This window comes from Vulpes lagopus, chromosome 5 (genome assembly GCF_018345385.1).
Source record: "Vulpes lagopus strain Blue_001 chromosome 5, ASM1834538v1, whole genome shotgun sequence".
Lineage (NCBI taxonomy): Eukaryota > Metazoa > Chordata > Mammalia > Carnivora > Canidae > Vulpes > Vulpes lagopus.
Window position 1 is genome coordinate 6011333 of NC_054828.1, and position 14111 is coordinate 6025443.

General features: G+C 54.7%; 1 protein-coding gene across 2 annotated transcripts in view; it reads left to right on the forward strand.

Annotated features, from left to right (window-relative positions):
- The first annotated feature begins 358 nt into the window (after positions 1-358).
- Positions 359-14111, forward strand: part of SCUBE1 (signal peptide, CUB domain and EGF like domain containing 1) — a 141048-nt gene continuing 127295 nt past the window's right edge. For both annotated transcript variants that reach the window (XM_041757484.1, XM_041757485.1), the window contains exons 1-2: positions 359-543; positions 4273-4404. In XM_041757484.1, coding sequence (XP_041613418.1) covers positions 456-543; positions 4273-4404 — 220 coding nt within the window. In that variant the 5' untranslated portion in view covers positions 359-455. The remainder of the gene's footprint in view (positions 544-4272; positions 4405-14111) is intronic.

The window sequence follows — 14111 nt, forward strand, 5'->3', positions numbered from 1 at the left end:
CCGGGGCGGGGGCGGTGGGAGCGCTGCCCCCCCAGGGGCGGTCGCCCTCGACGACGGGGGCACAGGGGTGGGCGCGGGGGTCGAGGGAGGGAGCAGCCTCGGAGCGAGCCCCAGCCGAGCGGAGACCGTGCACCCCGCGGCCGCAGCAGGCGCCCCGGCCCCCACCCCGCAACCTGCCGCCCGCCCCGAGGGGAGGGGGCGCCCCCGACGCCCGCCCCGCCCCCGCGGGGGGGCCGGCGCCCATTGGCCGGCGGCGCGCGGAGCCCCGCCCCCGGCAGGCGCGGGCCAATGAGAGCGCGGCTGTCAGCTCGTCAGCCGCGCCGGCTCGGAGGCTGGGAGCCCGAGCGGTGGCCGAGGAGCCAGCAGCCAGGAGCGCTCGGCGAGCGGCGGGTCGGAGGGGTCCCCGCGCCCCGCACGCCCGCAGCCCGGCCGGCCCGGCGAGGCTCGCAGCGAGCATGGGCGCGGCGGCCGTGCGCTGGCACTTGTGCGTGCTGCTCGCCCTGGGCGCGCGCGGGCGGCTGGCGGGGGGCAGCGGGCTCCCAGGTAAGCCCGGGGGCGGCGGGCGGCGGGCGGCGGGCGGCGGGCTCCGGGGTGGGGGGCCCGGCCCGCGCCGTCGAGGGGGCTGCAGCCCGCGCAGCCCCGCGCCCGCCCCGCGCCCGCCCCGCCTCTTTGCAAAGTAACTTCTGCGGCCGCGCCGGGCGCCCCCTCCCCGAAGCCTGGCGGCCGGGGGCTCCGGGCTCCCCGCGGGGCCGCCGCGGGGGCGGGACGGGCTGGGGCCCCGGGGGGAGGGAGGGCGAGGCGGGAGGAAGAAAGGGAGCGCGACGGCCGGCGGAGGGGAGCCCCGGCGCTCGGACCGCGGGCGGGCGGGAGTGGGGACCCCGGAGCCCGACGGGCGCTCCCCCAGGGGAGAGGGGCGCGCGGGCCGAAGGAGGCCCGGAGGGAGACCGGGGGGAGGTGAGCGGGGGAGGGGGCGAAGGCCTGACCTAGAGGGAAAGGGGATGAAGGGGGTGGTGGATGGAGGGACGGACGGACAGAAGGAGGCACGGAGGGAACACACAAAAGGACACAGAAAGAATCCCAGAGAAAGACAGACGCGAGAGTAGGGAGGAGACCAGGAGACCGGAGGGAAGGAGGAACCCCAAGGGACCGAAGGAGGCAAATGGGCCGCTGGGAGGAGAAGAAGATAAAGGGAGATGTGAGGGACGTGCTAAGGGATGGGAAGGAAGAGAGAGGAGAGATGGAGGCGAGGGACGGCAGAGAAAGAGACCAGAGGACTGGGGGGGGGGGGGGGGAAGCAAGACAGACAGAGGGGAAAGACAGAAGGGGGACATGGCTGGCAAGCGAAGGGCAGACACCAGACGCGTCAGACAGGAATTGAGGAAGGGGGACAGAAAGACTTGACACAGAGGGAAGGAGATGGCTGGGAACCAGAGTGAGGGGAGACCAGACTTGGGACACAGGGCAGGAGGCCCAGGAGAGGGGGGGCAGAAGGCGCTGAAGGAGGATCAGGGATTTGGGATCCAGAGCATTCAGCCATGGGTTGGGGCAGACAGCAGAGGCTAGCAGAGCAGCCAGGGGCCCCAGGATTTCACAGGGAGCTCCCCAGCACCTACTCCTTCCCCTCCCACTCTCTGGCTGTCTGGAAGGGGTGCTCTCACAAGGCTGAAAGCACAGTCCCACAGCTTTGAGGAGCTTCCTCCCTCTCTCCCCTAAGAGGGTATGTGTGTGTGGGGGGGTGACCTGCCTGCTTCTGCTCTGCTCTCCTTGGCTTTCTCTGGACACCCCCCCCACCCCGCCCGCCCCAGCTTCCATGCTGGGCTCCCTGAAGTCTGTGTTTGGTGGCACAGGAATCTATTCCTGGGAGTCACACCCTGAATGAGAATGCCAGGCCATTTAAACTGTTCTTCGGCAGTTGGAGGCCGAGGAAGCTGGGTCCTGTAGCCCACAGCCCCCACCACATCTGTAGGTGTTTCTCTTGGACCTTAGGATCCCTCACCCCTGTTTGGCTGTTTCTGTATATGCCTCTCTCCACTTCTCTATCCCTCCTCTGTGTCGTCTCTGTGTCCCACCCCCTGAAAGCCTTGTGCTGTGAAACAAACCAAAGTCAAAGCAAGCCCCAGGGACATGACTGGAGGGCTGGGCTGCCCTCTGTAGGGGGTCCCCAGCCCTGGGCAGAGAGCAAGGCCAGCCATGGGCACAAATGGCCTGTGGCTCCCCTCCCTCTCCCCAGCCCTCAAGTAAAGATGTAAAGACATGTTTAGAAGATGTGCTGGGAGGTGTCCCACACCCCCTCACACACCAGCCCCTTGGCTAACATTCATCCATTTCCCTCCCCACGAGGATACCTGCCTAGGTCAGCGATTAGGGATATGGTGCAAAAGGGGCTCCAGGACCCCAGGCAATATCCCTCCCCTCATTTCTGTGCACTGACCCTTGGGATGTGCATTCGTAGTGCATTCCCCCTGCTGGTCCTATCTCAGAAGTGGCCCCCGGGCCTCCCCACTGGAGGACGCAGATTGGCCCTCCCTGGCCTCTAGCTTCCTGCCCTCAAGGTTTTGCTACCCCTGCGGGGGGGGGGGGGTCCAGTTGTTGTCAAGTCCCCAGAAGGGGATGTTCTGCTGGCCTGATGTTCCTGCTGACCCCTGGCCATTTGAGGGCTGGCTCTGGCCCCCTTGCTCCTGTTCCTTTAGGCAGCTGTAGAGGATGGGCTGCTGACCTGAGCAGATACAACCACCCTGAAGAGTGACACCACCTGCTGTGTGTGCATGTGTGTGCATGCGTGCATCTGTGGGGACGTGTTGCTGTTGTGCTTCCTGTTGATACCTCTCTTCCTTTGAGGGGCTGGAGTATTAGGGACTTAGAGGGGAGCCTTGTTCCCTTAAAGAGGCCCTCACAGATTTAGAACCCCGGTGCCAGCCAGGGGAGTAATTCAGAACAGACAGTCTGGAGAACCAGATAGTCTAGAGTAAGGCTGGAGCCATGAAGAGAGAAGGTCACTCCTGGATTTCCTCAGGCCTGCCCCTGGGTTATTGCCCTTGGGGTGGCTGCTGAGGGTTCCTGGTGTGTGCTCGCTCCGGCAGCACATATACTAAAAAAAAAAAAAAAAAAAAAAAAAATGGGTTCCTGGTGCTGCCTTGCTGGGTCCTTCTATCTGTCTGTCATCCATCTGGATCTTATTCATGGCCAACTGGAAGTAACATGGCACATAGAAAGCTCTGGATCTGAGCTCCAGTCTCTGCCCCTAATGAACTACTACTGATCTACAACAGACCTCTCTGGGCCTCAATTTTCTCATCTGTAACCCATATTATAACTAAGGTTCTTCTGGCTGTGCTATCCTGTGTCCTGAGGTTCCTTTTTCCTGTTTGAGCTCTGTGCTATGTATGAGAGAGAGAGAGAGAGAGAATGAGATGGGTGTAGAGCCAAATACACAGAACCTATTGTGCATTACTTTGGCCAACAGCTATTCCAGCCCGAAGATGTATATGTGTATGTTGGGGTGGGAGGTGGGGAGTGCCAGGAGCCTTCAAAACATAGACTGAAATTGAATTTGGAAGTTGGGATCTCAGAACCAGGTCCTAGTTTTCCGAGGTGGAGAGGAGAGAAGATGAGGAGGTCAGAACCATGGGTGAGCCAGGTCTGCCCCACTGAGGGTGTGGTTCCCCTGTTGGCTGATGCACTCTAGGGTGTGGAAGCTAGGTGAAGAATCCTCTATTTCCACAGCCTTGGGGCTGAGTGGGGTCAGATCACCCCTCCTCCCTGGGCCTCCTGGCTTGGCCTCTACTCACCGCTCCATTCTAGGCTTGGTTCCCTCCTCCCCCCGCCCCGGCCCCATAACCCGAAGGGGATAGCTTTAAATTCCTCCAAAGCTCTTCTGGCTCTGAATTCTAGAATAAGGAGAGTGGAGAAGGGATGGAGTGGTGCTTGTGAGGAGAGCAAAACATACAGAGAGGCTTTCCTGGCAGTGCTCCTAAGCCTTGGTTTTGTCATCTTTCCAGCAGGAGTAATAGATTGACTTAATGGGACTGTCATGAAAATAAATGGGAGCCAGCATTTAGGTAGCATTGCATCTGGCACAGAGTAGCTGCCCCCCAAATGCTGCCAGTCACCACTCGTCATGCCAGATTGTTGTATGCTGGCTATTACTATTGATTACCCCAGCAATCAATGGAAGGTTGCGGGGGGGGGGGGGGCAGAAGGAGCTCCCTGTCCCCAGCCATCACTACCTGCCACCCAGGCCACAACTCACCAGTTGTTCCCCCACCCCCCCAGGGCCAGTCGACGTGGATGAGTGCTCGGAGGGCACAGATGACTGCCACATTGATGCCATCTGCCAGAACACACCCAAGTCCTACAAATGCCTCTGCAAGCCGGGCTATAAAGGGGAAGGCAGGCAGTGTGAAGGTAAGCCCAGCCCAACCCTCCTGGCCAGACCCTGTGGCTGCCACGGCCACCATGTGTGGCTGATACCCGCCCGGTGGTGTGCCAGCAGGGGCTGAGTCTCCAGCACCCCCACCCCCCGGGTGCCAGCAGCACAGGCCTCACTTGGCCTTGGGAGGGAAGCCATAGGCTTCTTGGGAACTTGAGCTGCTTCTCTGGAGGGAGGAGTTTGGAGTCCTGGGGTATTTAACTCACCCTGGACTTGAAACTTCTGCTTTAAATAAGATGAGGTACTGAATGATATGTTCGTCCTTCTGTCCCTGACTGAGTATGTGTGGGGTAAAGGCCTGGGATAACCCCCCACCAGGTTCCTCACTTCATAACCAGCAAAACCACCCCATGCGGCCTGTAGCTTTCCCAAGGGACCTGCTTAGTAGCCAGCCACAGCATTTGTGGGCTGGCTCAGGTATGAGACCTTGGGCAAAGACATAGATCTGTGCTGTGTCCATCTATCTGTCCAGCCTTTCTTTCCTGCACCTGGGGTATCAGTTTGATTGCCTGGCACTGGAAACTGCCTCCCCTGCATGCTGAATGTCAGAGACAGACAAGCAGCCTTGGCTGACTTTGGAGCCAGGACTCTCCAAACCGGTTGGAACTCATGGGAGCATCTGTCAGGGAGGGTCTGTGTAGCCATTCTGTGTGGTTCTGGGGCAGCCCATCGTTAGGGAACTGGGAACAGCTCTCTCCATGACCCACATGTACACCCAGATGAGAATCCTTGATCCAAATCTTCCCTGTCTATCCCCACTTTACAGATGAGGAAAACTGTGGCCCAGAGAGAAACAAGCCCCCAGGTCCCACAGAGCATGGCGAGTACTAAACCCCAGGTCTCTGGATTCCCACTCCATGGCTCCCTAGCATCTCATTTTCTTTTCTCCAAGCCCTGCCAGCTTACTTCTGCAAAGCATGACATTCGTAATAGGAAAGTGACCCACGGGGCACCTGGGTGGCTCAGTCTTTTGAGTGTCTGCCTTTGGCTCAGGTCAGGATCCCAGGGTCCTGTGATGGAGCCTCACACTGGGCTCCTTGCTCAGTGGGGAGTCTTCTACTTCTTCTCCCTATACCCCCACTCTTCTTGTGCTTTCTCTCTCTCTCTCAAATAAATAAATAAAATCTTAAAAAAAAAAAAAAAAAAGCAACCCATGTGAGTAAGATGGGTGCCCGTCCCTTCTGTATAAGGCTTTGCAGGAGCTGGAGCTTTGTGGGAGATGCAGCCTTGCCTCCTTGGAATGCTGACATTATTCATCCGTCTCACTTGTTGGGTGTCTACTTAAGGCTGAGTGCCGGGCAAATGGCAATATTCCAGATCATGCCTGGTTTGGCCACATCTCTGGCCTTGCTTAGGGCCCAGAAGCCTGAGTGGCGAGCTGGTGCCTACCCACAGACCTCTGGAAGGAGGCCAGGCTGGAGACAGGCAGAGCAGGTCATGAGCAAGAAGCCTGGTGGCCCGGGCTGGCCCCCTGCTTGCAGGGCCTGGAGGTTCCAAGTGGCACATGTGAGGCTCTACGTGACCACTTTCTGACCCTCTGCTCCTGCTCCAGGCCCAGTGCTCAGGCAAGGGAGGGCCGAGGGCAACCCTTTTTCTCTGCTTGTTTAAACCACTGACCCAATCTGCTCCTCCTCTAGCCCAGCTCCTTAGGTTCCCCTCCAGCTGTCCCCAGACCTGGGGACTTTGTCTCCTGCCAGTTTCCCTGAAATCCTTCAGAGTTCAGCTTTAGCTCCCCACTCTGTTTGAGCCCAGTTGGGAGTCAGACTCACTGGCTCAGTTAAGGATGACAGAAGAGGAGGCTTGTAAATGTGCCTCTGGAACTGCCAGGGCCCTCCCTGTCTCTCTAGCCTGGCTCTTGCCTCTGTCTCTCACCTCCTAAAACCCTGGATCATGCTTGTGTCCTGGCCACACATCCACACACCAGGCTGTTCCATGTTTCTGAGCCCCAGCTCAGGTCTTCCGCTTACCAGGAGCTGCTTTTCCATCCTTTGTGTCCTGGCTAATTCCTAATAAGGCTTTAGATTTGCCTCCTCTGGGAAGCCTTCCTTGACACCTCCACTTCTACACAATTACACACACACACATACACACACACAGCCACATTAAGTATCTACTCTGATCTCAGAAGCTTCTGGATTTTTCTCCATCACAGGGCTTCTATTTTTTTTAAAGATTTATTTATTTATTGGGCGCGGAGGAGCAGAGGGAGAGAGAATTTCAGGCAGACTATGCTGAGTGCAGAGCTCAATGGGGACCCTTAGAGATCAAGATCTGAGCTGAAACCAAGAGTCAGACACTTTTTTTTTTTTTAAGATTTTATTTATCTACCTATGAGAGACACAGAGAGAGGGGCACAGACACAGGCAGAGGGAGAAGCAGGCTCCACGCAGGGAGCCCGATGTGGGACTCGATCCTATGTACCCAGGATCACACCCTGGGCCCATGACAGCACTAAACCACTGAGCCACCTGGGCTGCCCAAGAGTCAGACACTTAACCGACTGAGCCACCAAAGTGCCTGGGCACTTTTTTTTTTTTTAAGATTTATTTATTTATTTTAGAGGGAGAGCATAAGCGGGAGGGGCAGAGAGAGAAAAAGAATCTCAAGCAGACTTGTTGCTGAGCAGAGCCCAACATGGGGCTTGATCTCATGACACCGAGATCACAACCTTAGCAGAAACCAGGAGTGAGACGTCTAACCAACCGTACCCCCCAGGCACCCTCTTCATAGCACTTCTGACTTTGGATGATAATTATGCGTCTTGTTCTCCCGCTGACCCATGAGCTCATTTATTGAGAGTTGGCCATGGACTCAGCATGGGGGTCCACCACACTGAAACTATCAAACTCGAGGCCACTGGGAGCCCCTAGATTGCCTTTCAGGCTTGTCCCCATACGCCCGACTCCTGGGGCAGAGCCCGGCGTGAGTGTGGGTGTGCAGAAAATGTTTAGTCTGAGTTGGCTCTCATTTGCCCAGACTGGAGTTCCCATGAGATGAGGAGCCCCAGAGATTGAAGCTGCCCACAGGGGGGCTGCGCAGGCGGCAGGGAAGCATAGAGTGCTGGGTCCGGGTGAGGACTTGGCTCTTGTCGTGGCATCATCGCCACCCTGTCTCATGAGAGAGGAAAGCAAGAACGGACCTAGCTGCCACATGGGAGTCTGGGTTGCAGCCCACCTCCGATGTGAAAGTCTAGGTGCTCATTTGCCCCCCTGAGTCTCAGTTTCCCCTTTAGTTATATGGGCTGAAAATGCCCGCCATCAGAAGCCATCCTGAAGACTGAAAGAAATGCAGTGTGGCGAGCCGCAGGCCTGCCAGTCACAGTGCCTGGCTCGCGAGGGGCACCCAGTGTACAGGATGCACTTAGGACACAGACGACAGTGCCATTACTGTCACTGTCACCATCTCCGTCATCTGGTCTCACCTCCTCTCACAGTGGCCGCAGGTGGTGAGAGGCAGTGTGAACAGACTCACTTAATGACATCTTGAACCATGGTGAAGACCTTTGAAAATGGTTCAGTGCCGCCTGCCTCGGAGGTGATAAAGCTGGTGCAACCTTGCCCTTCCCCTCACAGGTCTTTGGATCAGGGTTGGCCTGCATGAGCTGAAATGATATATCAGTAGAAATTTTTAATGAACAGGGTCCTATGGGTGGTAAGTCGGTCCCTATGGACTTGACCTAGTAACAGTATGGAGACAAGTGGTCAAGAACTGAGACCATTTGGCCACTCACTCCCTAAACCCTTTGTGAGTGCCAACGGGTTTTCTGGAGACCTGAGTGGACACTGTCCCACTTGCCCTGAGGTTTTCTTACCCCTGAGAACAGTCATCAGTCAGAATTGGTGGAGCCAGCTGGAGTGTTCCCCCATGAGCCATCAGACCCTCCACCAGCTTCCCCAAGAGGACCATGCAGAGATTTCTGGGGGCTTTGAAACCTGGAGGGGCTGGCAGGTCACATGCAGGGGTGGCCTGAGGGAGCTTGGAGATCATCCAGATGTTCATTCTCTTCCTTGGTGTTACAGATGGGAAAATGGAGGCCTGAGGAGGTGAGGGTCTTGCCTGAGTTGGGACCAGAGTCCAGGTTTGGTGGGCCTTGCTTCTCACACTGCATTCTGCAAGTGGCTATTGCTACCTGTGGTTCTCTTCTCTGAGAAGAGGGATAGACAGTCAATATGCAGTTACGCGCAGTGGTTAAAGCATGGACTTTGGAGTCAGGTGTCTTGGGTTTGAATCCTGCCTGTGTAGCCTGGCCAAGTGACTCGACTCCATTTGTTTGCTTATATAGTAGAGGTAACAATAATGTCTACTTCACAGAGACGGTATGAGCACCAAATGAGGTAATGTGCATAAAGCATTTGAACATAGCCCGGTATGTAGGACACACTGTGTGAGCTTTACCTGCTGTTCTTGTGATGATGGTGATGATGGTGATGGTGGTAATATTGAGGATGAGGACGAGGATGTTGCTGTTGATGATGGTGATGTTGAGGATGAGGATGAGGATGCTGATGACCATATTGGTGATGACAATGGTAATAATGATGATGGTGGTGATGATTAATCATCATCATCATGGTGATGGCTTTGATGCTCATGATAATGTTAATGTTGATGATCATAATGCCGTTCAGTATATGAAAAAGGGTGAACCTTTGTCTTTTTCCAACAGTTGCCAGGATCTTAAGTGGATGAGAAATGGGCTATTCTGGCTCACAGACTATTTAGATGAGCCATATGCATATGTCCATATCCCCATAGAGATGTACGGACATGTGTGCCATTCACAAATGACCATTTACTAAGAATGCGCAATAAAAATTACAAGTGACAGAAGGCTCTCCTTTGTTCCACTGAACCTACTGAAGGGCTGGCAAAGAGGCTGCCACATTTTGCCAGAGCAGACACCAGTAATTGATCACAGCCCCCTCCAGACAGCAAGCTCCACTTTAGATGAAACCTGTCTCCTTCCCTGGGGCCTTTCTTCACAGGTGCTGAGCTGGTATGGGGCTGTGCAAGGGCTGGGGTGGGAGTCTTGGGGAAATGAGCACCCTATCCTACAGACCTGATAGACTTGCTGTTTACTGCGATAAGCACAGAGGATGGATTCTCAGCAACACGTGCTCAGAGAACGTGGCTTCCACAATCTCACTAGTTCTTCACGGCCAATGGACCCAGGTTATGGGAAGCCCTGTGTGGGGCCGACTGAGGCTCTTAGACCCTTCACTGCTTCACCCTGAGGCTGCTGTTGGTCATGAAAACCCCTTTAGCAAACCTAGCATCTTAGGCAGCCTGTCCCCCTCCCCTATTCCAAGGACAGTTTCTTGCCAGCCTTCAGGGCCATCTTGCCATGTGGCCAGTGCATGTGTGACGATGACCAGGCTTCCACATGCTCAGCCACATTGCAGCCATGCGGAGAGCAGCCCTGGAGCCCTGGCTGATCTGCTGAACGCTCGCAGGGGGCTTGCTATAGCCAGGCTGAGGTGCCTCAGATGGTTCAGAAAGGCCCTGGGCAAGGCTGAGGATAAATCCGTGTTTTCTTGATGATTTGCATCTTGACAGAATCTGAAGAAACTCTAGGCACACTCCTGATGTGCACAGTTGGAAGGGGCTTGAGGGGGCCTCCAGGGTAGCCTCCATGTTTTACAGATGACCAGTTCTCTCTGTTGCCCGCCACCCCCAGACCCATACACACCTCCGCTTTGGTCCATGTTACCCTGCATTGATGTTTCCCTGTGTCTCCTCCTGGAATGTGGGCCCTGCAAGGGCAGCGTCTGTGACCTGTTCCGCTCTATTCCCTGGAAGCCAGTACCAGGCTTGGCATGGAACTTGGAAGGCATCTGTTGAGTGAGAGGGTAGATGGATGAGTTCCAGCAGTCACCTCCTCCAGGAAGACTTCCCTGCTGCCCATGTCACCTGTGAGCATCCCTCCTTCAGAGCGCCTATGACACTTGGTTGCAATGACCCATGTGACTTCATTTAAGGGCTGGCTCCAGAGCTAGTGTTGGTGGACAGTGAGTGACCATTATAAATCCCAGGGATAGCAGGAAAGGCCTCCCAGAGCCTCTGAATTCTGGAGGTTTCATAGGTGAGGAAGCTGAGGCCTGACAAGGGAAGAGGCTAACCTGAGGACATCTGTTGTGGACCAGTGGCAGGATAAGGTTGGGGCAACTGGACCCAGGGAGGTCAGGCTAAGCCAGGTCACCCAGCTGAGAAGCAGCAGGGCCTGGATCCAACCTCAGGCAGCCATGGGGTCCCAATCATGGGCTAGACCCCCAGCAGCCTGTCTGAACAAAGTGAGAAGAGCTCCTTAGCTAGGAGTCATAGAGAAGGTTGCGGAGACCCTTCCCTTTATTCACATCCCCCCGTTGCCGCCACAAGCTCATCTGAGCCAGGCCCTGTCAATGTGAGGATCAAAGCACACCACCCACCCATATAGCTGAGAAAGGACATCCCTTGGGCTGAGCCCAAGGCACTCAGCTAATCATATTGAACTGCTCATTCTCACTCAACCCTTCCCTCCCTGACCACACCGTAGCATCACTCATTTTTGGGTTCCTCAAACTTGCCAGCTCTTTCCTACCCCAGGACCTTTGCACATTCTGTTGCCCCTGCCTCTTTTCATTAGGCTAAGCCTATGCATCCCCCAGCTCACCAGACCCCTGTGCTGGCCTCCTGGTCTGAATTAGTTGGGCCTGTTTATGCTCCTTCTGCTAAGGGGGCAGGTCAAGGGCAAGGAGGGGGCATTTCATCCCTTTTAAATGCTTCAACTCATTTAACCTTAATTGCTTTGTTTTCATAGACATTTACTAAGGAAAAGGACCAAATTATAACTTGAATTGGGTCTTACTAATCTTAATTAAAAGCTCTCGTTTATAATCAGGACCAGGCCCCAAACGAGGAGCAAACCGCCCTCAAATGGCTTGTTTAAATAACTAAGACCCTCTTGATAATCACTGTTTAGTCTGAACCAGCAGTGCACATCACCCCTTCTATGTGTACTTAATTTTTTAGACTATTTATTCAAGTCGTTTATTCCACTTGCAAGTTCCAACTCGGGCCTTTTCCAGAATGCTATAATTAAAACTCTTGGGGGAAATAACTTTTTTGTTTTGGCCACAGAATATCAAATACATTATTATTTTCCCCTTTTCTGTGTGAGAAGAGGAAAAAATGACAACCTATGGGCATCAGAGATCACAAAATTAGCATGTATGTGATGAATGTAAATAGCCACTTCCTGAATTTTATATCCCCAGCGTCTACTTGTCAGTCACTGAAGTCAGGTAGATTACAGGGCATGCGATTAGGCATTTTAACAAAACTCCTAATAACACACCCCGCAATCCGTTTAGTTTAACGTCAGAAGAAAAAATCTTAAAACCAATTGGCCTTCTTAGAGAATACTATCTATGACCTTATTAAATCATTTTCCTCATCATTATTGCACGGTTTATTGAAACTCCAGATAAAATTCTGCTTTTTGGGAGGCCAGGAAAGGCAGTAGGAGGTGGGCTGGAGGCGGGGGGACGGTGGAGGGAAATTCTTCTTCAAGTCTTAAAACATGCAATTATGCATGCTAACGTGTGCCCCACTGAAGATGAAAGCGCTCTAGTCCAGCAGACCAGCAGGCAGGAAGAAGTCAGATGTGACTTAAAATTCCAAGTTGCTGTCAGCTAGCAATTAGATGGCATTGCTTGCAACTGGTCCCCACTCTGCTGCAGAGTTTGGGCCTCTGCAGAGCCCATGTCCATTTTTAGAAAGAAAAATGGAAATGTCATAATGCTGGCGTTTAAGCATTGGAGGCAAGGCCGCCTCCCTGAGCCTTAGTTTACCCATCTGTAAAATGCATCTGCTAGGCTAGATTCAGTTTGGTATTGAGAATGTTTGCTGAGCACCTACTCTGTGCCAGGCTTGGAGCTGAGGCCGAGACATGTTTTCCCAACCTCACTGGTCATTGGGAGAGTCGGACCGAGAGAGATGTGAACATAACACAAGTGGGAAGGGCAATGATGGAAACCCAGAACCAGACTAAGGGTAAAGAAAAAAGAGTATGGCTCTCTGCCTTGGGAGGGAAGAAACCAGAGAGGCTCCCCAGAGAGGCGTTTTCCAGGCTAGGTTAGGGAGGCAGACCTTCCTTCCAGCTCTGATGGCCCATGAAGGCATCTGTAGTGTGAATGCTGAGGTCTTCTGGGGGCTCAGTTGACTCCGTGAGCCCAGTAAGTGACCTAACCTTCCAGAGGCCTGGTTCCTTATCCAGGCAGTCAGAGCAATGGCACCTGCTTGCCAACCACCAAGGAGGAAAGTGCGCTGAAGGTATCCAAGAGCCTGCATGTAGTACTTTCTGTTTCCTCTAAACCCCATTTCTGGGATGCCTGGGTGGTTCAGTGGTTGAGCATCTGCTTTTGGTTCAGGGCATGATCCCAGGGTCCTGGGATCGAGTCCTGCATTGGGCTCCCCACAGGGAGCCTGCTTCTCCCTCTGCCTGTTTCTGTGTGTGTGTCTCATGAATAAATAAATAAAATCTTTAATTCCTCATTTCTCCTACGGTTAGAGGGTCTCTCCCCTGCCCCCACCGCCCTCAGCCCCCCACCCCCTCCCCTGGGGCACAGGCCCCTCTCTGCCCCTTCCTCTGGGCTCTCTCTCCTCCTCTTGGCCGATTCTTATTACAGTGGCTGTATTTGTTTTTCCATCTAAGGAATGCTAACCAGAAAAAACCATTATTTCTAAGAAAATAAACTGCAGGCCTGTTGGCCTTTGGATGCTACTGAAAGGGATGGCGGCCTTCCCCCAAGGCCTTGAGACAAAGAGGGCCAGAGGGCTTGTGTGTGCGGGCAAGGTCACGGGGCCTTGGCTCTGAGGAGGTCCTCCAGATGGGCTAGGGCTGCAGTCCTGGGAGGAGAGAGTTTTAAGACCCCAGGCGGCCAGCTTGGACTCTGGCCTGGCTAATAACAGCTCTGGGAGTGATCACTCCCTCCTCCCTCTCAGAGCTCCAGGATGTACTCCTTGCTCCAGGAGCCACCTTCCTCCTGTCTGGGCCTCCTGCCCCTTGTGCCAGGGAGAGTAGAGCTAGGCGTGGGTCCGAGGAGAACTAGGTGCCAGCCCCACATGACCTGGGGCAGGTCCGAGGACCCATTGGGCCCTAGTGGATGATTGCAAAGTTGACGCCTAGAGCTAGGAGATCCCAGGTCCCTTTGGCCCCTCGTGGTGGACAGCTTTTTTCAGCATGCTCCTTGCCATGATGGCGCCTAATGCTGGATTAGTCTCTGGGGGTGGCAGATGGGTTCAGGTTGGACTGTTGGTCACCTGTCTCTTCCCACTGGCAGCCCTGTAGACAGGCCTGGGCCTGGCTGGTGTGTTGGCAGGGGAGTGCTCCTATATGAGCTGAGTTGATCTGTGTCTGGGTCCTTGTTGTCCATCGGTTTGGTACTCCTTGTGGCTGGGGTCTGGGCTGAGGGTGAGGAGCCAGCCTGGGGAAAGCGTTGGTCTAGGAGCAAAGAGGGCAGGGGGGCAGCTTGATGCTCAGCATGGACTGTGGGCCTTGACTTCTTGGGTCACTGAGACTGGGAAATTCTCCAGAGGACTGTGTCAAGGTTGGGACTGTGTCAAGCTTAGGAGGGCAGAGCCTGGAACGAGCCTGCCTGCATTCCAATATTGGCTTTGCCACCTACTAGCTGCGGGAGCTCTG